This window comes from Nanorana parkeri, unplaced genomic scaffold (assembly GCF_000935625.1).
Source record: "Nanorana parkeri isolate BGI_ZX_2015 unplaced genomic scaffold, ASM93562v1 scaffold1343, whole genome shotgun sequence".
NCBI lineage: Eukaryota > Metazoa > Chordata > Amphibia > Anura > Dicroglossidae > Nanorana > Nanorana parkeri.
The window spans coordinates 262,560-283,952 of record NW_017307611.1 but is presented as its reverse complement, the minus strand read 5'-3'; the positions used below and the strand labels follow the sequence as shown (position 1 = coordinate 283,952).

The window sequence follows — 21,393 nt, the reverse complement described above, 5'->3', positions numbered from 1 at the left end:
AGAAACCGAAGAAAAAAATAGAGCCCAGTGAAATGTTTTCTTTGCTCATTTGCTGTTTAATTACACCAGCGAATAAACACCTCCTTGCTCAAGTATGCAAAACACACTCACCAGATTCCATGTAACCTCTTATTAATAAATATTGTCATACTGCACTTTTTTAATATCCTACTGCCACAAGTTTCTTCCAGGTTGATTTGTTCTATCTTTAACAACATCAACTCTTTGAAAAATGTATCCAGGTTGTTCATGTTAACTACAGGTGCTAAAGGTTGTAAACAAGGGGTCTTATCACCATTGTCATATCTTCTAAACCACATAGCATCCACATTTGAATAGAGCAGAGGATGTTGCATTATAGGTTCTATTCACAAAATAAAATGCATGTGGTTATATGTATTCACCATGTTAATGCGAATACTTGCGGTGGGGCCGAGGCAGCATTTTTCCATAATGTGCACGTATGAACAGAATACTTACACATTATGGAATATTTACCTCTGGGTCTGCTCTTCTCCTGCTATGCAAGATCCCAACCATCTGCTGCTGCTTGTTCATCATCATTTCCATCTTCTCCTGCTGTGCTTCTCAGGTCAGGTGTCTCTTCTTACTTCAGTCCTTGGGCAGACACTGATGTTGTAACCCCTGTACATTTGCAGTGGAGCTAAGGAAGTCTCTTTTACCAAACACTGCCTGCTAAAAAAAAATTTCTAACTATAGCTGTGCTTTAAGGCACAGGTTTTTTGGTTTTCCTGCACCTGCCAATGGGTGTTTTGCAGGCATTGTTTTGCTAAACGTCTCTTGTATGTTGCTGCCTTAATTAATATTATAGAGCAAAAATGTTCCCTGTGAATAAAATGAGGCAAAATGCACTGTGTGTGAACTGTACTGCAATAGCAATTACTTCTATAGAACCCAAAAAGATGTACCAACACATAATGTGTCTATTTTCTATAAATACTGCAGCACATAGATATAAACAAGCTTAAATGACTTTCAAAACATTAGAAATTGGTCCCCTGGCTCCTTTGCGAGCACGGCACAACGGCAAACTTTCTGGATTGAGAGCGGTGAACTCCTGTTTATTGCACTCTGCTATACAGAAATTAACCCGCAAATACTCACCTCTGAGCACTTCTAGGTTTAAGACTTTAGAATCCTAGCTGAAGCTAGGATTCAGTGGGTTACACTGAAATAAAAAGGGCTTAAAGCAGTATTTTAAACATATCGTATATGCATCAGCAGCAGCAAATCATGGGAACAAGACTTGGGGCGACAGATTATACCCATCCAGCGGGACAATATCCTCTCCCTAGAAAAAGATGGTAACCACTTACATTTATAACCAGCCTTTGTAGCGGGGTGCACATTGGAAGGCTTACAACAATACAAAACACAAAAAGTCCTCAGCACACCTGCCAGCTAGCCTGCAAGAAAACAAATTACCCTGTCTAACAGTATGCGTTAAAAGCGGTTTTAGTTGCACAAACCTTTGGCCAAAAATATGTAGAAGCCACACCGCCCCGTCAAGGCACCTCTGTAAAGTGTGGTCCTAACTCTATATGAGTCTCCAAGTGGGAGCATATTAATGCAGTCAATAAATTAAATTCAGGTGTATTAGGAGGTAGCCTACTCCTCACTAGGTGCAGGGACGCACTGGAGGCCCCTGCAGGCTAGCTGGCAGGTGTGCTGGAGACTTTTTGTGTTTAATATCCTCTCCCTGGCGCACAAATCTTATATGGCCTGTAGCTATCAGGAAACTGGGTACAAACTCCTTACGAGGTGGTATAGGGTTCTGAGTTTACGTCAGAAAATTAATGCGGCCATCCCCTCACAGTGCTGGAGATGTGGCCCTGCAGTGGGCACCATCCTACTTATTTTTTGGTCCTGTCCGAAGCTCGAGCAGTTTTGGGCCTCTGTCCACAAGATTATTGCTCGATTAACTATGAGAGACCTGCGAGACAATCCTGCAGCGTGTCTCCTACATTTAGCCGATAAGCCTTTCAAGAAATATAATTCCTCCATTATGATTCACTTGATCAACACAGGCAGGTCCTGTGTGCCGCCTCTTTGGAAAAATCCCTATCTCCCCATGATTCAGATGTGGATTTCGAGAGTTAATGACATATACACTATGGAAGATCTGACTACCACTTTGAAAAACCTGGAGGAGAAATTTAGCTCGATCTGGAGACCCTGGGTATATTTCAAGTACACCGACCAATACGTTCAACTTATGTCCCGAGGTTGATCCTGTGCTGCCGTCACACACACACATTCCCTAGAGTTCCTCTGGGAGGTGTTCTATTGGTCCTGGGAGTGGGGACTGCTCTTGTTATCTTTCCTCTCCTTTTTCCATCCTCTCTTTCCCCTCTCCTAGCAGCTCCTTTGGGGGACTGGTTTTACAACGCACCAGTAGCAAGGAATAATGACTAGGATGTCTAACTAAATGCTTTTTTAACACTACATTAGATTTGTCATTAACACGCGTAAATTCACCGGGCCTCAAGAACCCATAAAAAGCAAGATAAATTGCCGCTTTTAATACCAGACTCTGCAAAACACAGAACGGTTCCTTATCCAACAATTCCGACATGGCACGAGACATATGACTCGAGATAGGAACTCTGGCAGGTTGTGCTGCGACATGGGCTTTCTGAATGACTTTAAGTATCGCTCTTACCGGATGGGCAGAAAATAAAGAAGGCCTATCTGGGTAACTCAATGCCCGAAAATGTTGCACACCCGCCAAATACATTCTTATCGTAGTATAAGCAAGTTTAAGGTCAGTGTGGCAATACGAGATAAAGGCCAATATACACGCCATACTACCTGGATCTTGAATATTATGTTTACCCTGGAATTCACCAAAAACCTGCCAAGCCACGGTATACGCTTTGTGAGTATTATCTGAAAGAGAATTATTAATAAGCCTAGCAGCATTATACTGATGTCTAACTAGTCCAAGAGAAGTTGATGGAAAGGTGGTACCGTTGAGGGGAAAACGTCCGCATCCGGCACCTGTTGGAAGAAAACATTAATTTTTAAATGATAAAGCATCTGCTGCAATATTACATCTGCCAGGAAGAAAAGAGAAATAACGTTAAACTTACACTGTAGTGACTGCCAAATTAACCGCCAAAGAAAATACATAATCAAAAGTGACTTGGACCTCCCTTTGTTTACAATATCTGTCGTAGCCTGACCGTGAAGAAAGTTGCCGTATGACCTGTCCACAAGGGGCCCCAACTGATAGACGCGGCCACTATCGGATAGATTTCAAATAAAGCGGAAGTTTCAGAAAATGAAGGAATAGGCCTTACCTCCTCCGACCAAGTGCTAGCAAACCAATGAGTGCCAAAAATAGCTGCAAATCCAGTTGAAGCCGATGCATCCATAACTACCTGCGGGGATGATGCAGAAACTTGAGGAATAAACATGAAATCCCATTCCAATGCTGCAAGAAGTCGTTCCACATAACCATGTCAACCCGCCCTGCTACATCAATGTGAATTTGCGCATCCGAATCAGAGGCTGTTGGTAACAACGCCATCAACCTTGAAATGAATGACCTACCTTGAGGAATGATTCTCATGGCGAAATTCGACATACCTAAAAAACACTGTAACTCTCTTCTGGAACACACTGGAGATGAAACAAGGGCGTGCAACACCTCTCTAGTCCTGATGAGTTTATCCTGCGGCAATCTCGCCTGCATGGCTACTGTATCCAACGTGATACCTAGGAAAGTAATAACCTTCGCCGGACCTTCCACCTTCTGTGAAGCCACCGGGACATTTAAGACCTTGAATGTCTGCAATAAAAGGTTCAGGTCCTGCGGGGCAACAGAGGGGGACTCTATGAGTAAAAGATCATCTAAGTAATGCAAAACCTTCCGGCAATGAACATGATGCTTCAATATCCAATGTAATGCTTGAGCAAAAGTATCAAACAACCATGGACTACTTTTAGACCCGAATGTTAGGTTGGTGGCGAAATAATATAATTCCTTCCATTTAATATCATGCCAGTGCCACAAGGATTGCTTGATCGGTAACAGTTTAAATGAATCAGCAATATCTGCTTTAGATAACCATGCATACTTACCTGCCTGTAAAATGTACTGTAACGCCTGGTCAACTGAAGCATACTTTAATGAAAATTCTTCGGATGGAATTAATACATTCAGACTAGGAATGTGTAAAGAATGAGGGGCGGACAAGTCGTAAATTAATCTGAATTTATTATTAAATTTACCACATACCAGCCCGATGAGGCTCACTCTCCACATAGCAAATGGTGGCGTGACAAAAGGCCCAATTATGAAACCTTTTTCCAATTCATTCTTTGAGCCAATGCTGATCTAAAATTCCGCACTCATGAATACTTTGAGGTAAAGTAATGAACCCGGTATGGAAACCTCAGGATCCGGATGATCTTGCAGATATGTGGTTAATGCCCTTACATTTACGCGCCCTAGTCACAGAGGTTGGGAATTTCTAATGGAGCAAATAACTTTAGGGTGTGCTCTAAAGCAGATGGAACAAACGTGCAATAACCGACAGCGCGGATAATTACACGATTTATAGTTCAAATTATTGCAGATTTTAGCTTTACCGAGGCATTATATGAGTCTGCCTAATTTATCAACTTGACCTGGATCTGAGGTAGAAGGTGTAGGTAGTAGAGATGCTGTTTTAAGTGAGGGGAATGACTCTGAGGATCCGAGAAGGGCACCAATTTGCAGTATGAGCTGATGAGCACATCGAGCAGACTGGGGATTTGAAACCTGCAAAGTGTCTACAGAAAGGTTCTGTATCGATTTTTCCCCAATTTGTGACAAACTGAAATTGAGCTAAGGCTGCTGCTGCTTTTTGCTGAAACCGCACGATGATAGTCGTAGAATGCAAACCCTCCATACGTGTACCCCAAATCTACCACCAAGTGAAGATAGGAATCTAATTCTTCCCTCCTCTGTGGACTGGCAGAACAGAGCACATCCCTATAAATCCCAAAGGCCAAAACAATGTTTGGAATAGACAGCTTACGATTCAGCCTGGGATCCCTGGCTTTCAATATCACAGAAACATCCCCGCACGCATATGATTTATTGTCAGCTACGTTGTGCGCAGCTATGAGAAGTGACACAAGATTTACGTCCTTCCCCCTCTAAGATATCCTTCCTGAGATTAGCAGGCACAAAATGAGCTGGGGTAACTTTGGGAGGTGGATTAACCATACCTGCGTCTTCCAGAATCTGAGTACCGGGTGTGGTAGGAAGAACCTGAGACAAGCTGGTCCCAGCCTGGACACCAACAGCAGGAAGAGGAGTAGCCTGCTTCTCTAGGGCTTCAGTCCTGTTTTGCAGATCATGGAGTGACATGGAAATAGGGTTTAAAGAAGCATGCAACTTCGTCAGCGAAGTAGCCAGTGTTTGCAAAGGAACCTGCTCACCACTGGTACTGGCCACAGGTGGAGCAAATGGCAACTTGAAAAGTTCTGTCTTACTGGCAGTAGCCGAGAAAGGTATGCCCCTGTGTTGTAGCTCCGCTATGAGCTTGGGAATAGTACAGGACCTTAGAGAAGGAATGCTTCCATGCTCCGATCCTCTAGCAGGAGTTGCAGGGAGAGATGCAAAGTCCTCAATGTCAGATTCGTGCGACATTTGAAGCTACAATCACATGAAATTGATACGAGTAATAATCGCAAAAATCCCCCCTCTCCTCGTTTTTGTAGAACATTTTTGATATGCTGTAGCAGAATCCAATGTTACCCATTGAACCAAGTGACCCTACCCATGCAAAATAATTAATCAGTATGTTGCGACTTCTGCGTATGGCGAAGTGACTGATCCTGAGGATTGCTAAATTATACCGGCCTTAATCCTCAAACTCCGTTTGTTCCAATTGTTCAACTTTGGTAGTTATGAAATATGTGCTGTAATTCTGCACGCATGATTTGGGCTGGTGGAAGTGAGGTGTACAAAGGCCGGAAGTGACAAACGCGGAAGTGACTTTGATCTGCTGGAACGAGCGATGCGGGCGAGTCACCTCCCCATCTAAGTAGTGGGATGCCGGTTCAGACTCCTCCCACAAATCCAGCTAAAGCCTTAGCCTTTAACTTATTAAAGCATAATACATTCATATATAGATAGCCTTGTACTTTGTCCTGCTGCTGAACCCAAGTTTGCTTCAGCTTGAGGTCACGAACAGATAGCCGCACATTATCCTTCAGGATTGTTTGGTAGTGTAACGGCCGCCGCCGTCAACAGCTAGCAAGGACGGAGGAGGCGGCAGCCAGCCGCTCCTTCGCTGGGCTGATTGCGTTCCAGGGTGGAGCGCACGCTCCTTACTTCGGGTTTCGGGACCGTGTGCGTTCCACCGTGGAACGCGGAAGTGCGCCAATGCGTGCCTCGGCTCCTCCTCCTCATCATAGGCCTATTTAAACGCCCAGCCGAGACAGCATGGCGTTCCAATATTGAGCCAGAACGCCTGCTGTCTCCTGGGACCCTCCATAGCCTCCAGATTGTGCCCTCCAGCGTGTCTCACCAGAACCGGAGGCTTTATAACCTTTTCCAGACTGATAGATCTCAATTACTTTCTTTCTCATTTGTTCCTGGATTTCTTTGGATCTCGGCATGTTGTGTAGTTTTTGAGGATCTTTTGGTCTACTTCACTTTGTCAGTCAAGTCTTTCTTGATTGCTAACAGGTGTGGCAGTAATCAGGCCTGGGTGTGGCTAGAGAAATTGAACTCAGGTGTGATAAACCAGAGTTAAGTTATGTTTTAACAGGTGGGGTTGATTTTGTTTGATTTGATTTTGTTTTCCCTTAATAATAAAAACCTTCCTTTAAAAACTACATGTTGTGTTTACTTGTGTTATCTTTGACTAATATTTAAATGTGTTTGATGATCTGAAACATTAAAGTGTGACAAACGCGCAAAACAATGAAAAATCAGGAAGAGGGCCAACACTTTTTCACTCAACTGTGTGTGTGTATATATATATATAAATATACATACACAGTATCTCTTGCAAACAATATAATTTATTATTATGTCTCTTTAAACACTTCGGTGTGTACTTCCCACACAATAATTATCACACTTTGTGTCCTATATAACAGTATTATCTACCTGTAATAGATTCATACAAACTTTCATTAGTATAGAGAACGGTAGATATAGCTATCACAAAAGCTTGTGCAGCTTCAATCCCTGAAAAGTGCTAGCAATAATTATCTACCTGGAACATCATGCAACTCTCTCATCATGGAAGGTTCTCTTTGATGTATACGATACATGCATTGTTTGTTCTGAGCTGATCTATCACTCTGTGATGAGAGAAATGCTGGTGACACTGCAGGGAAATGGAGAGGTGTGTGTTGGAAAATCACAATATGCGGGCTTCTGTTGTCTTGGTAAACAAAATGTTTAACTCTCAAAGGGCTTCAGTAAGGAGATATGTGTAATTGTAATTGCTGCACTTGCTTGTATGTTGTGGGAAGGTTTCCTGAACTCTGTTCTCACCTTTACAGTGAATTCACACCAGATGCATTGGCGGGATTTGCACATCAGCAGTTTGCTGGTTACTGCACACCAGCTGCTGATGTAGCATGCCAAAACTGATTGCATCCTCAACTGGCCGGTAACTCATTCCCGGCGAGCTCTTCAACGCTTCATCGGATTTGCAAACTTTTACCGGAAGTTTATAAAAAATTTATCAGCCGTGGTAAAACCTCTCTCTAGTCTTACCAGTTCCAAGTTGAGGTTTACCTGGACAACCGAAGCCCAACACGCCTTTGATCTCTTGAAGCGACAGTTCATCTCTGCTCCTATACTACGTTTGCCTAACCCCGCCTTCCAATATGTTCTTGAAATGGATGCTTCTGACTTGGCCATTGGGGCTGTCCTGTCCCAAAGGGAATCCCTTTCTTCTCCTCTACACCCGGTGGCTTTCCACTCCAGAACTCTAAATAACGCTGAGAGGAATTACCCCATAGGGGAAAAAGAATTGTTGGCCATAAAAAGTTCCCTAGAAACTTGGAGACACCTACTCGAAGGTACATGCCACCCCATCATTATCTTCTCCGACCATCGCAATCTACAGTACCTTAAGACGACAAAAAACCCTGTCTGCAAGACAAGTCCGCTGGAGTTTCTTCTTTGACCGCTTCGATTACCTAATAACCTACCGGCCTGGATCAAGAAACGGAAAAGCAGACTCCCTCTCCAGGATCCGAGACGCTTCCAGAGCAGACGCGGTACCCTCTTCCATAATACCTCCTGAAAGGGTATTGGCCGCCACAATTGATCTGAAACTCCAACTTAAAACAGACTTGCAAAACACAACAGAGCACCCCCCAGGTCTCGATAGGGATGATGAGGGGTTCCTCTATAAAGGTTCCAGATTGTACATTCCTCCCACCATGCATGTTCCAATCCTCAAACTCCTGCATGACTCCCCAACAGCGGGTCATCCTGGCATCAACAGGACTCTGGACCTAGTACGGAGACATTTTTGGTGGCCAAGGATGCGGGATATTGTAACTGAATATGTAACGACTTGTGAGGTCTGTGCATCCTGTAAACATGAGAAAAGGCCCCCTTATGGATTGTTGACGAACCTTCCCATACTCAACAACCCTTGGGAGGTTGTTTCATTGGATTTCATCGTCGACCTGCCCCCGTCAGGGGGGCACAATACCATCCTTGTCGTCGTTGATCACCTTACCAAATTGGCACACTTTGTGCCGTTGCCCAGGTTACCAAACTCCCAGGAGACTGCCGACGCATTCCTTAAAACAGTGTTCAAGTTGCATGGAGTACCTTCGAGGATCATAACAGACCGAGGTTCCCAATTCATATCTAGATTCTGGAAGGCTCTCTGCTAGAAGTTACGCATCGATCATGGACTCTCAAGTGCCTATCATCCACAAACAAACGGCCAGACTGAACGTACCAATCAATGCTTGGAGCAGTTCATACGCTGCTACTGCACCTACCTCCAGGACGACTGGTTGGACTTGTTGGCACTTGTAGAGTTTTCCTATAACAACTCTACCAGCTCTTCCATGCAGAGAACCCCTTTTCATGCTAACTATGGATTTCATCCGGTCCCTGACGGGGGGGAGTACTGTAATAGACGTACCAGGTTCCGGTCCACCGTCGGGCTCCAACGCCGTCCTGCGCAGGCGCGCCGTGGTAACCCCTCACCTCCTAGCAGGGACTCAGTAGTGCGCAGGCACTCCCTGGGACTCCGCCCACCTCATTCGAGCAGTCGGCTTAAAGCTGCTGCTCACTGATTGATCGGCGTCCTACTGTTGATTGTAGCAGGACGCTGATCAATCAGTGTCTGCCTTGCTGCCCTTCAGGATCATCAGCCACAAGCAGGTTGTCGGATCCAAGAGTCTCAGGGCTCTACCATTGACCACCAAACAAACTGCAAGTAGAGGCTTATGCCTCCTGGCTACCAAGACACTACTATAGTGCTGTTGTGCTGAACTTCATACACCTGCTAGCTAAACTCCTTGCTATTGCTCACAGCCATTAACTCTGTGTGATATTGCTGTTGTGCTGAACTTCATACACCTGCTAGCTAAACTCCTTGCTGTTGCTCACAGCCATTAACCCTGTGTGCTATTGTTGTTGTGCTGAACTTCATACCCTGCTCTCTAACTACCAGAGGAGTGGCACTTCCATTGTTGCCAAGGGGAGTATGATGTTAAGCAGCCCTCGATCCGCCTAACCGAATACAGGGCAACAGAGTTCAGCTGCACAACTGATCCCCATCCATGAAACTCCGCAGTTGCGATCCATTCCCATAGATAAGAGAAGCGAGGCTTTACAGGCCCTTTAATGCGTGTGGAACAACGTCTGAATTGCACAACATACCAAAGTATCGTTGCTTATCAAGTTCATCCTATCATGTTGATGGCGTATCCCAATGGAGATGGCTTCTTCCAACAAGACAATGCGCCATGCCACGGTGCTCGTATTGTGCAGGAGTGGTTTCAAGAACATGAGGGAGAATTTACCTTGCTTAGGTGGCCCACACAATCACCAGATCTCAATCCAATTGAACATTTGTGGGACGAAGTTGAAAGAGCCATCAGGCAGCTGGTTCCACAACCATCAAATCTCACAGAACTGGACAGTGCTATTCATCAGGCATGATGTCAGATTCCTCGCATCACCTTTCAACATCTCTTGGAGTCAATGCCAAGAAGAATTGCCGCAGTATTGAAGGCAAAAGGTGGCCCAACGAAGTACTGATGGGGTGGTCATAATGTGCAACACAATACATTGGGAAAAAAGTGAAGTCACAAATGTTAAATATGTTTAAGTTTGCTATTTCATGGTTTTTACTTATTTTATTTTTGGTAATGTTATTTACGTATTTGAATTACATACTATCCATGCTCCTCCCCTCTTGGCGTCTGGGGGTGATGTCATGCTGTATAACATCATATACTTTGACAAAGACAAATACTTTGTCCTGCTTTCTCTTTCCATGCTCCCCCACCACGGCTGCATCTCAATGCTCCTCTAATATTTATTAATAAACCTCTGTTCATGGTTCAAGGCAGGCCTGATAATCTCCCTCCATTTTGGCTTTTATGAAAACTATCTCCTGGAATGTTCAGGTCATCCCAGAACATAAAGTACTACGTCATCTCAAATGTCTCGGTGCTGACATAGCTCTTTTACAGGAAACCCATCTAGTATTAATAGACCTTTTAGTGGATTGCAGGACTTTTCAATAGGTGAGTGGGGGCTTTCCTGATAATCAGATGAAAGGGGACACCCTATCTATAGACAATCCCGGAGACTGTCCAGGAGGGGTCTCAGAAATGATTATTTTGCAGTGTGACAGATCAGATAAGATTTAGGGGGCTTGCCACAGTACCTTGAGCCTGAGTCTTGCCGAGGATATACATCTTTATTCTGCCATGTCTTGGCCATGCTAAATGATTGTGTTTTGCCCTACATATTTTAAAGGGTTCTTAAACCCTCCACTTCTTGCATATATCTACTGCTAGAAAGCAGTAGATATATGCAAAAACTGTTAAAAAAATGCTTTGAAAAGGGTTAATACTTACCTGCGTCTTCCCCGTGCGCTCCCGTCCGAAAATTTGAAAATTCTTGGGCGACCACAAAGCATCATGGGGCGGGAACATGCACAGTTCACATTTTCGGCCGGGATGCGAGGAGAGACACAAGGTAAGTCTATGGACGCGTGCACCCGCATGCAGACACCGTGGGGCAGAAAGTGCCAGCAAGCTCAGAGGAGTCAGCGCTGCATCAGAGACCCGCCGCAGTGCTGGAGTGATAGATGAAAAGGACAGGAAAGAAGATCAGATTAAGAAACATAATTTAAGGTAAGTGCTTTAATTAACATGGGGGGGAAAGATGTTTGACTTCAATGTCACTTTAAGAGTAGTAATTGACCCTGCATATAATGTTGTGTGGTAGTGTGGGATCCACATATTTGTGATCCAAAGATCTATATACCCAATTTATCTCAATAATCATGGATGCTGGGTTGTTTTTGAAGCTCCGGTCTTCCAGGTCCTGCATATGAAGCTGGAGAGAGGGCGTTCCGGGACTGGAACACATGAGCTTGCTCTAGAGTCACAATTCTTGGTTGTAAATGAGCAGAGAATAGCCCCCATGTGTGCCAGGTCACCCATTTATTGTATATGTTGGGCTGTGGTTCCTCTGTTGTTCTGGCTGGGCAGTTGGTGGAGCGGATCCCTGTTGTCTCTGCTGTTAAAAAACCACTGGATCTTCACTTTTAAAGTAAATATGAAAATGTAAAAAAATTAAACAAACCGTATATGTTTTTAAGTAACGTGTGCTTTTTAATATCTAGCAGTGACAATGTGGCTTATGAAACAATAAAAGGTAGAAGCACCTCTGAAACTTATCAAAATAAAACAGTAAAGTGATTTTTGTAAGTGGATGGGATTAAAAGTGGACTTTTCAGTTAAACTTACTTTTGCCTTACTTTAACATTGTTTTTATTTAATTGTTTTACCATATATTAGTAAATTCAGACAAACTTTGAAAACTTCATGGTAGTCTTTATCTTTGTTTGCAGGTTGGTTACGAAAATGCTGGTACAGTCGAGTTCCTCATAGATAAACATGGCAAACATTACTTCATAGAAGTTAATTCTCGGCTACAGGTGGAACACACTGTGACTGAGGAGATTACAGAGTAAGTTAACCAAGCCGGTCTTCAGCAAGGTGCTTCTTTTTTTAGTAGGTTTTTTGTTTTTTTGCTGAATTAATGTTTGTTACCTTTATGTCCATAACATAAAATGCATTCCGATTTTCATGTCATTTACACTATATTTCGATGTACCTTACCTAGGGCTTATTTATAATCTCAGGGCATTAAATTAATTTACAAGCATAGGACAAGAGCAATTAAATAGAGTCCAGTATTTTTACACTTGTAAATCATGCCACTAAAGACTGTGTTTACACTGCATTGATGATTTTAAAATAAGACCTGATGTAATTTTCATGTGTTTTGCTTCCAGAATATTCCCAGTTTATATACGTTTATACAGTTAGTAACTGCCACAACTGGACATCTTCTCCAACGTTGAGAATGTGTCACTTCCAAATTGCTTACTCAGGTCCAATAAATGTGTCTGGAACATACCTCAGTATTTATATCCACACAGGTCCTTAATCCTTTTATCATGGAATGTGTCAAGGCAGTTGTTGATTGTCCACAGACATAATGGGACATGTAAAGGTTTGTAAACCACCCTGGTCTACTTACAGAATGAAATCCCATTATGCCAGGAAGTCAGTGGCAGGTGTTACTTGACTGAAGTTGTGAATTGTCAAATCAGTGAGGTAGAAATATTCAAATTACATTATATGTGGGTGACTGTCAGGATGCATCAGTCAGCACCCATAGTACAGCCTCTGCCCGGATTGCTAGACGAGCACATGCACGTATTCGACGCTACGGTGCTAATAATGTGCATGCACAAAGCCGCAGCACACATGCGCGCACATGTGCACCAAGCACATGCAATAACGTGCACCAGGCAGACTATTTCAAGATGTTTCCTGCATCTGCAACTTGCTGAGAGATATTCAGCTGTAGTCTGCATTCCTGATCCTGTTTTGATACCTGTCTGCCCCAGCTTGATTCCTGACTCTTCCTGCCTGCTGCCTGCCTTGTGACCTCAGCTTATCTTCTGACCTTCCCTCCGTCTTCTGATTTGGTACCATTCTGCTTGCAAGTGTATGACCCGGCCAAAATGTGCACCTCACTATCCAGACACTCACTAAAGTTCAAGAAGCTGTTGGACAAGCAGCAACATATTTTCAACATTACAGAAGAAATGCAGTTAAATGTGACTAACTTCTGCTAGCTATACTATGAGCTGGATAAACTAGTGCTTTCGGGGCCACGCAGGGTCCACTTCATCAGGCTCAGCAATGGTTTTTCCAGTAAGGAGTGCGACAAGGTATCCTTTTGTTTTCCTATAGTCGAGTGCGCGGTCGCAGACAGAGCTGTCCACACTTGCTATGAAGCTTTTTTTCTGTGCTTTTTAGCACAGTACTGTACAGTATTACAGTATTCAATCCAGCATGGCTCCAAAGTAAGTGCAGAGCAAGCATGGTGGTAAATAGAAAGTGCAAGCGGTAATGAAGGTGACAAGAATGTGCAGAGCGGTAATGAAGGTAACCAGAAAGTGCAGAGCAAGCATGGTGGTAAAAAGAAAGTGCAGAGCGGTAATGAAGGTGACCAGAACATGCAGAGCGGTAATGAAGGTGACAAGAACGTGCAGAGCGATAATGAAGGTAACCAGAATGTGCAGAGTGGTAATGAAGATGACAGAATGTGCAGAGTGGTAATGAAGGTGACAGAATGTGCAGAGTGGTAATATAGGTGACAGAATGTGCAGAGCGGTAATGAAGGTGACAAGAACCTGCAGAGTGGTAATGAAGGAAACCAGAATGTGCAGAGCAAGGATGGTGGTTAAAAAAAAGTGCAGCACAATAATGAAGGTAACAAGAAAGTGCAGAGCAAGAATGGAATGAAGAAGGTTTTGAAGAAAATAACCATTGAATTGAAGAAGGAAATTGTAGAAAAGCATGATCGTGGTATTTGTGTGACTGATCTGGCCTCAGAGTACAAGATGGCGAAGTCGACAATCTCGACTATTTTGAAGAATAAAGATGCCATCAAAGGAGCTGATGTGGCAAAAGGAGTAACACTGTTAACCAAGCAGAGGACACAAGTATTAGAAGAGGTGGAAAAACTTTTGTTAGTGTGGTTGAATGAGAAACAGCTGGCAGGTGATAGTGTTAGTGAAACTATGATCTGTGAAAAAGCCAGGAAATTGCACAGTGATTTACTGCAACAAAACCCCTCCACAAGTGCATCTAGTGATGAATTTAAAGCCAATAGAGGGTGGCTTGATAAATTCCACAAGAGAAGTGACATCCACAGTGTAATAAAGGCATGGTGAGGCTTCCAGTTCTGACAAGGCCACTGCAGAAGCCTACAAGACTTTGCGGAATTCATGAAGGATACATCACTCAATAAGTGTTCAACTGCAATAAAACAGGACTCTTTAGAAAAAAGCTGCCGAACAGAACCTATATCACGCAGAAGGAAAAGGCACTGCCAGGGGCTCAAGCCCTCGAAGGACGGATTGACCCTTTTGCGAACACATGCGCTGATCTGAAGATTAGGCCACTACTGGTGTACCATTACCAGACCCCTTGTACATTCAAGGAACAGAATGGGAACAAGGCCAGACTGCCTGTCATGTGGAGGGCCAATGTGGAAGCTTGGGTCACTAGGCAATTGTTCATGGAATGGCTGCATGAGGTGTTCGCACCCACCACTAAAAAAATATCTTTCTGACAGCCAACTGCCTGAATGGTGCTTTCTTCTGATGGACAATGCCCCGGCACACCCTCCAGCCTTGGTGAATGATATGGACACTGAGTGTGACTTCATAAAGGTCAAGTTCCTCCCCCCCTACACGACACCTCTTCTGCAGCCATTGAACCAGCAAGTGATCTGCAACTTCAAGAAGCTGTACACCAAGGCGCTCTTCACCAGGTGTTTTAATGTCACAGAGACGTCCTTGACTCTGAAAGAGTTCTGGAAGAAACATGTCAATGTCCTCCACTGCATCAACCTTATTGACAAAGCCTGGGAAGATGTCACGTACCGGACCTTAAACTCAGCCTGGAGGAAACTGTGGCCAGAATGTGTCACTGAATGTGACTTGGAAGAGTCTGATGTGCAGATAGTGGAGGAGATTGTGTCCATAGACAAGAGTATGGGTCTGGACGTCAATGGTGCAGACATTGAAGAGCTTGTTGAGGATCATAAGGAGGAGCTGACGATGCAAGAACTTGCTGAACTCCAGAGGGAGCAGCAGAAGGCGCTTGTTGAGGAGCATTCCACTGAGGAAGAGGAAGACAGGGAGGAGGTTAGCAGCGATGTGATAAAATCCATTATGGAAAAATGTAATGAGTGCCAGGATTTCTTTGAGAAGCACCACCCCAACATAACTGTAATGAACAGAGTGTTGAATCTGATGAACAATAACGGGTTATGCAGTGCAGGAAAAAACAAGTGACATTAGACAGATTTTTTGCCAAAATGGACCCTGCAGCTAATAAACAAAGAAGAGAGGAAACCCCTGAAGGAGATCTCCCTGATGTCCTTATGGAGGGGGACTCTCCCTCCAAATAACCACTTCCCCACCCACCTTCCTGTCCTCCACGCCAGAAGTCACCCCAAGAAAGGTTAGTTTTCACTCTCTTCATACTGTACTGTACTTTGTTTCATATTTTTGTGGTTAACATTTTTTTTTACATATGATTCAGAACGGATTAACCTTATTTACATTGAACCCTATGGGAAAATGTGATTCTGTTCGCGAACCAAAATTGGTTTGCGACCACGTTCATAGGGGTCAGAATGGATTAACCTTTTTTACATTGAACCTTATGGGGTAATTTGATTTGGTTCGCGACCAGAATCGTGGAACCAATTAAGTTAAGAACCAATTAAGTTCGTGAATCGAGGTACCACTGTAATTATATTTTGTTTCATGGTACAATTTAAACTACAATTTAAACTACATTTTAGGGTAATGGTAATATACCTAACTATAATAGTTCTGATACGGGTTTACTTTTACTAGTTTATTAAACATTTCTTCTCATATCCCAGTGTATATTTGGTCAAAATAAAATAAAATGCAGTACATCTTTACAATGCATGCACATTCTGCATGTTTTATCCCTTTACAAACACTGCAAGTACAGACAAATACATGTTCAGTGGCGTAACCAGAGTTACGGGCGCCCGAGGCAGAACACAATTTTGCGCCCTCCACAACCATTATATCACCACCTCATCCATCCTGTTCCTCTGGTTCTAAGGATAATTCAATACAATACATTCAATACATTAAACAGCAATGCAGAATGGCAACATCTATAGAGGACTACAAATCCCAGAAATACATTATACAGCAATGGAGAATCGCAACCGGCTACAGAGGACTACAAATCCCAGCAAAACATTATACAGCAATGCAGAATGGCACCAGCTAGGGCTACAAATCCCAGCAATACATTATACAGCAATGTAGGGATGCACCGATACTAGTATCGGTATCAGTGCCGATACTGAGTACCAAATGCTTCGATACCTTTCCCAATACTAGAACTTCCGCTCAGAGGGAAATTTCCTCTGACCTGCAGTGCCACAAGGAAAGATGGAGCCAGGAAGCTGGCTCCATGCTGTTTGGCCGGCTCGATGCTGATTGGCTGGGAAGCCGGCTTCCTGGCCAAACAGTGTTGAGCCGGGAAAACAAATCTGATAATATAGTGACACGACCCCCACCCTGCAGGCACCTAATTCCCCTCACATATATCTTTATGATTTTTTAACGTACCAGTCCCTTGGCCAGATCTGCCGTCTCCTGTGTGCACTGCACAGCACTCACGTGATCGGTGCTCAGCCTGCTACTGCACATGCACAGGATTTCTGAACGAGAGTGCTAGGCAGTAGCAGGTTGAGCGTTGATCACGTGGACGCTGTACACAGGAGACGTGGGGAGATCTTGGAGAGCGGTGTCTGCCCACTTGAAGAGCACTGGCCGATGGAGTGGTACGTTAATGAATGCGGTTAAGGATCTATGTGAGGGGAATTAGGTGCCGGGTCGTGTCACCATATTGTCAGATCTGTTTGGCCGGCCCGATGCCGATTGGCTGGGAAGCCGTCTTCCCGGACAATCAGCATCCAGCCGGGCAAACAGAATGGAGTTGGCTTCCCGGGCAATCAAGAAGCCTTCCTGGGCATACTGGGACTTGTAGTTCCCTAGGTGATATGTGGAGGCTGTACAACTACAAGTCCCTGCATGTCCTCATTATCCCTGTACACCACATATCACCCTGGGAACTACAGGTCCCAAAATGCCCTCATTGTCCTTGTACAACTTCCCACCATATAACCCAGGGAACTACAAGTTCCAGGATGCATGTCTCCTACAGTAGTTCCCTGGGTGATATGTGGAAGGTGTACAGGGACAATGAGGACATGCTGGGCCTTGTAGTTCTCTATGCTATGAGGCTGTATGAATTTCTGTCCTCCTGAAAGTACAAGTAATACAGTGCCACAATAAAACATAGAATAAAACATAGATGACCATTAAAGTTTCAAGTTAAATTATGTTCTATTCTATGTTTTATAGTGGCGCTGTATTACTTGTACTTTGAGGAGGACAGTAATTCAATGTTCTATAATAACTACACTAACCACCTAAAACTGTCCTCCTGGCTGTAAAGAAAAAACAAACAAAAACGCACTGGGGTGCGGGAAAGCGGCAACTCACCGGCCGAGGCGTGTCTCTGCAGCATCAGGTCGTGGCTGCTGCTCGATGGGTCCTCGCTGTCAAGGCCCCAGAGCTGTCCCAGTATTTGCCTGTTTCAGTCTGGCCAATATTGTTCTCCCAGCCAGCCTGCTTGTCGCTGCCCGGCTGCCGGCACCCCCCATCTCTGCGCCCGGGTCAGCCGCACCACCTTTTAGATTCATGGTAATATACCTAGCTATGGTGGTTCTTGTTGGAGCTGACAAAATTGATATCTATGTAACAGCTTTGATATAAAGGTATCCCCTGCATCATGAGGGAACAACCAGCATGTGGCTTGGTGATAAGGCCATTAAATATCACAGACCTCTTGGAGAAGTGATACTTAAATATGAATGGATGCCTGAGGGTCATTACCCCTGGGACAGTCCAGGCTCCCTGTTGATATTTACTGCCCACACCTGTTTTGTACTGCAGCATGCATGCTGGGGTGGGGGCAGGGGCATATTGTGGAACCTTCTTCCTGTGTAAACATCTGCATAAACCAAACTCACATGCTGGGACAGTGGTAACCTTTCATGACCTCTTGAATAAGTCTTTCTGTACTCAAATCAAGAATGTGAGGTGGATCCGAAAGTGCCTTCGCCACTATCAACTCTTTGATATCTGGCATATCCTTAATCCCTCAGAAAGAGATGACACCTTTTTTCTAACCCTCATTAGTTGTATATGCATGTAGACATATTTCTAGTTCACCACTGTGATTTACCTCGAGTTTGGCAGGCTTCTGTGGGCTCCATCTCCTTCTCTGATCATGCTCCGATAGCCTTGGATATCGAATTGTCACTTCTTCCTCCCGGGCCTTGGAACTGTAAGCTTAATGAAACCCTCCTTCAGGATCCTGCTTTTCTTAGTGATGTTCATAAGGAACTAGAGAACAACTTTTCAGTTAATTCCACTCCGGACTGTGATCCGATGATCTTATGGGAAGCCCACAAGGCCTACATTAGAGGGATTTTTATTAAACACGGTTCAAGACTTAAGAAAGCCAGAACGGCGCTGATGGACAAACTTCTGACCAACATGCACTCTCTGGAGGCTCAGCACAAACGTTCTCTTGCAGCCTCGGTGCTAGGTGAGCTCACTGCTCTACGTAACCGCCTAAAGTCCCTTTGTCTCCGTCGTGCTAAACAGTTGATCACTCAATGTAAAATTACTTTCTATGAACATGGAGATAAGTGCGGGAAATATCTAGCTTGTGTGCTTCGATCTCAGCGTGCAATCAACTATATCGCAATCAACTATATCTCGGAGATTGTCGGATGGTATGTGCGAATGGGGGCAGACGCACAAAACAGTTTTAAAGATTAAATCTACTCCAGAGTCACCAGGAGGTCATCACCTGTGTACCCATTCATCATCACACATGAGGGTCCATCGCCCATTTCCACCCATCTTCACCTGATTCACTGTTATTTTCCCTGGTCTATCCACCTCTATAAAGTCTGCACCAGTCACTTGCGCTCCTTCCCTCTCCTTTTTTTCCGTTCAACTGAACTATTATCTGATTCTGTGAGGTATAAACTCAGTGTTGTCTGATTCTTGGGGTAAGCCCATGCCATATTCACTGGCTTCTGGATCCAGCACCCAGAGAACAGGCTTAAGACGGAGATATCCAGTCGGGGTATCAGGGAGTCCGTCACACAAGGTCTGACAGGCTGCCCGGAGAAGCCGCTGGGTCAGAGTCTCCCTCTATCATCGTCAGGTGGGGAAGTCAGCGGCGGGGTCCACTTTACACAAGTTCGGGGATGGTAACAGAGGAGACACGTGCAGGGCCTCTCGGCCGCAATGTGCTGGAGTCATCTCGATGAGAGAAACGCCTCCATACGGGACTGTTTTGGGGTGCAGGGTATGCCCGTCCTTTTCTTCCTCCTAGACACAGGTCAGGAACGATCCTGTGTAGAGATCAGCTAGAAATGTCCCCCTTCACCTTGCAGAGCTCAGCTCACGCACGTCCGTTCACCGCCATAGCTAAGCCATGCCCCCCCCCCCCCCCCCCCTCTTTTCTGATGCTCACCCTATTTTCGTCGCTCCCCCCCCACTGCTTGTTTCTTTTCAACGTAAACTCAGGGTGGTGTTCTCTTAATCATTCCTGGTTTCGCTGTTTATCATTATTCAAAATTGACATGTTGCCTTGGCTGTTCTACTTATTTCAGACAGTTCCCATAGAAGTTTAAAACTCTTTATTTTATATACTAAGAGCTTCTCTTCTACGATATGCCTGGTTTAATTCCTCAGCTCGTCTTAAATATACAGTCCTTGTGAAACGAAAACAACATGGGGTGGTTGGATTGCCTCATGTTGAATTATACTACAAAGCTGCTCTCCTAACTAGACTTCTGGACTCAATATTCCATGTACCGCATACATTATGGGTACAATTGGACTCGCTCATTTTTCCTCTCTCTCCTACTTCCTTACTGTGGATTGATCTCTCTCACCATCCCTCGAAGAGGACTCTCCCCTCTTGTATCCCTCTCGATGCTTCGGATATGGGATTCACTCCTTAAAAGGCAAACCATCTCATGCCGCCCTGGGCCTATGACCCCAATTATGGGAAATCCAGGTTTTTTTTCCTGCCATGAACTGTGTGCAGTTCTTGAGTTGGGATAGATCAGCCCTCCTTGCGACCAAGTTTGCCTTAGTCACAGGAGGTTTACGTCCTCTTTCTTCTCTACTAGAGGAATCTGTATGAGCAGTTGGGAAATGGTTGGAGTATTTTCAGCTCTGTGACTTCTCCATCCTTACTCGTTATTGTCACTTGCACGGAGACCTCTACCCCTTTGAACATCTGTGTGTTGATGCAGTGCTGCCCTGTCGCCCAATCTCTATGTATGACCTTCTGTTGTCGGTTTTGTTTCCAGATACTCCCCGATATTTAACGGAATGGGCTAAAGAGCTTTCATGCTCCTTTTCTGAATCTGACATTTCCAAGTCTTTTATTCTCATAAACTTTTAGTAGCCAAGAATTTCCGAGTCCAAGAATGTAATTTTAAAATTTTGTCTTGATGGTACTATTGTCCAACTTGCCTCCATGGTATCTACCCTTAGACATCCGACTTGTGTTGGAGGTGCTCAGATGGGATCCATGCTACACATATGGTGGAGTTGCACTGGAGTTTTCAACTCCTGGTCATCTATCTTTACTAAAACAAACAAAAAGTTGTAAGCGCTCTACTCTGGTGTTAAATGGAAATGTATTAAATGACTAACAGGGGGGGGCGTGCAGCCTCCATGAACAGGGAGAGGAACCCCGTGTACAAGAAAAAGAAAACAGTGCAAGGAATCGCTACTACCCTATTGAATATGTGTGATCACAATGTTGCCTATATGTTGGATAAATGTAATTGCTTACTCCTAAATATTGGCATCAAAGAAAAATGTAAATGACTCACTGTTGGATGATCTGTATGTGGCCAGAGGGTGGTGTTGCCCTGCCGGGGGGGGGGGGGGGGGG

The 21,393-nt window shown here is 44.4% G+C and overlaps 1 protein-coding gene across 1 annotated transcript in view; it reads left to right on the top strand.

The window, feature by feature from the left end:
- LOC108797816 (pyruvate carboxylase, mitochondrial-like) overlaps nt 1-21,393 on the top strand; it is a 433,030-nt gene that overhangs the window by 151,288 nt on the left and 260,349 nt on the right. Inside the window, exon 8 of the mRNA XM_018569492.1 lies at nt 12,102-12,220. Coding sequence (XP_018424994.1) covers nt 12,102-12,220 — 119 coding nt within the window. The remainder of the gene's footprint in view (nt 1-12,101; nt 12,221-21,393) is intronic.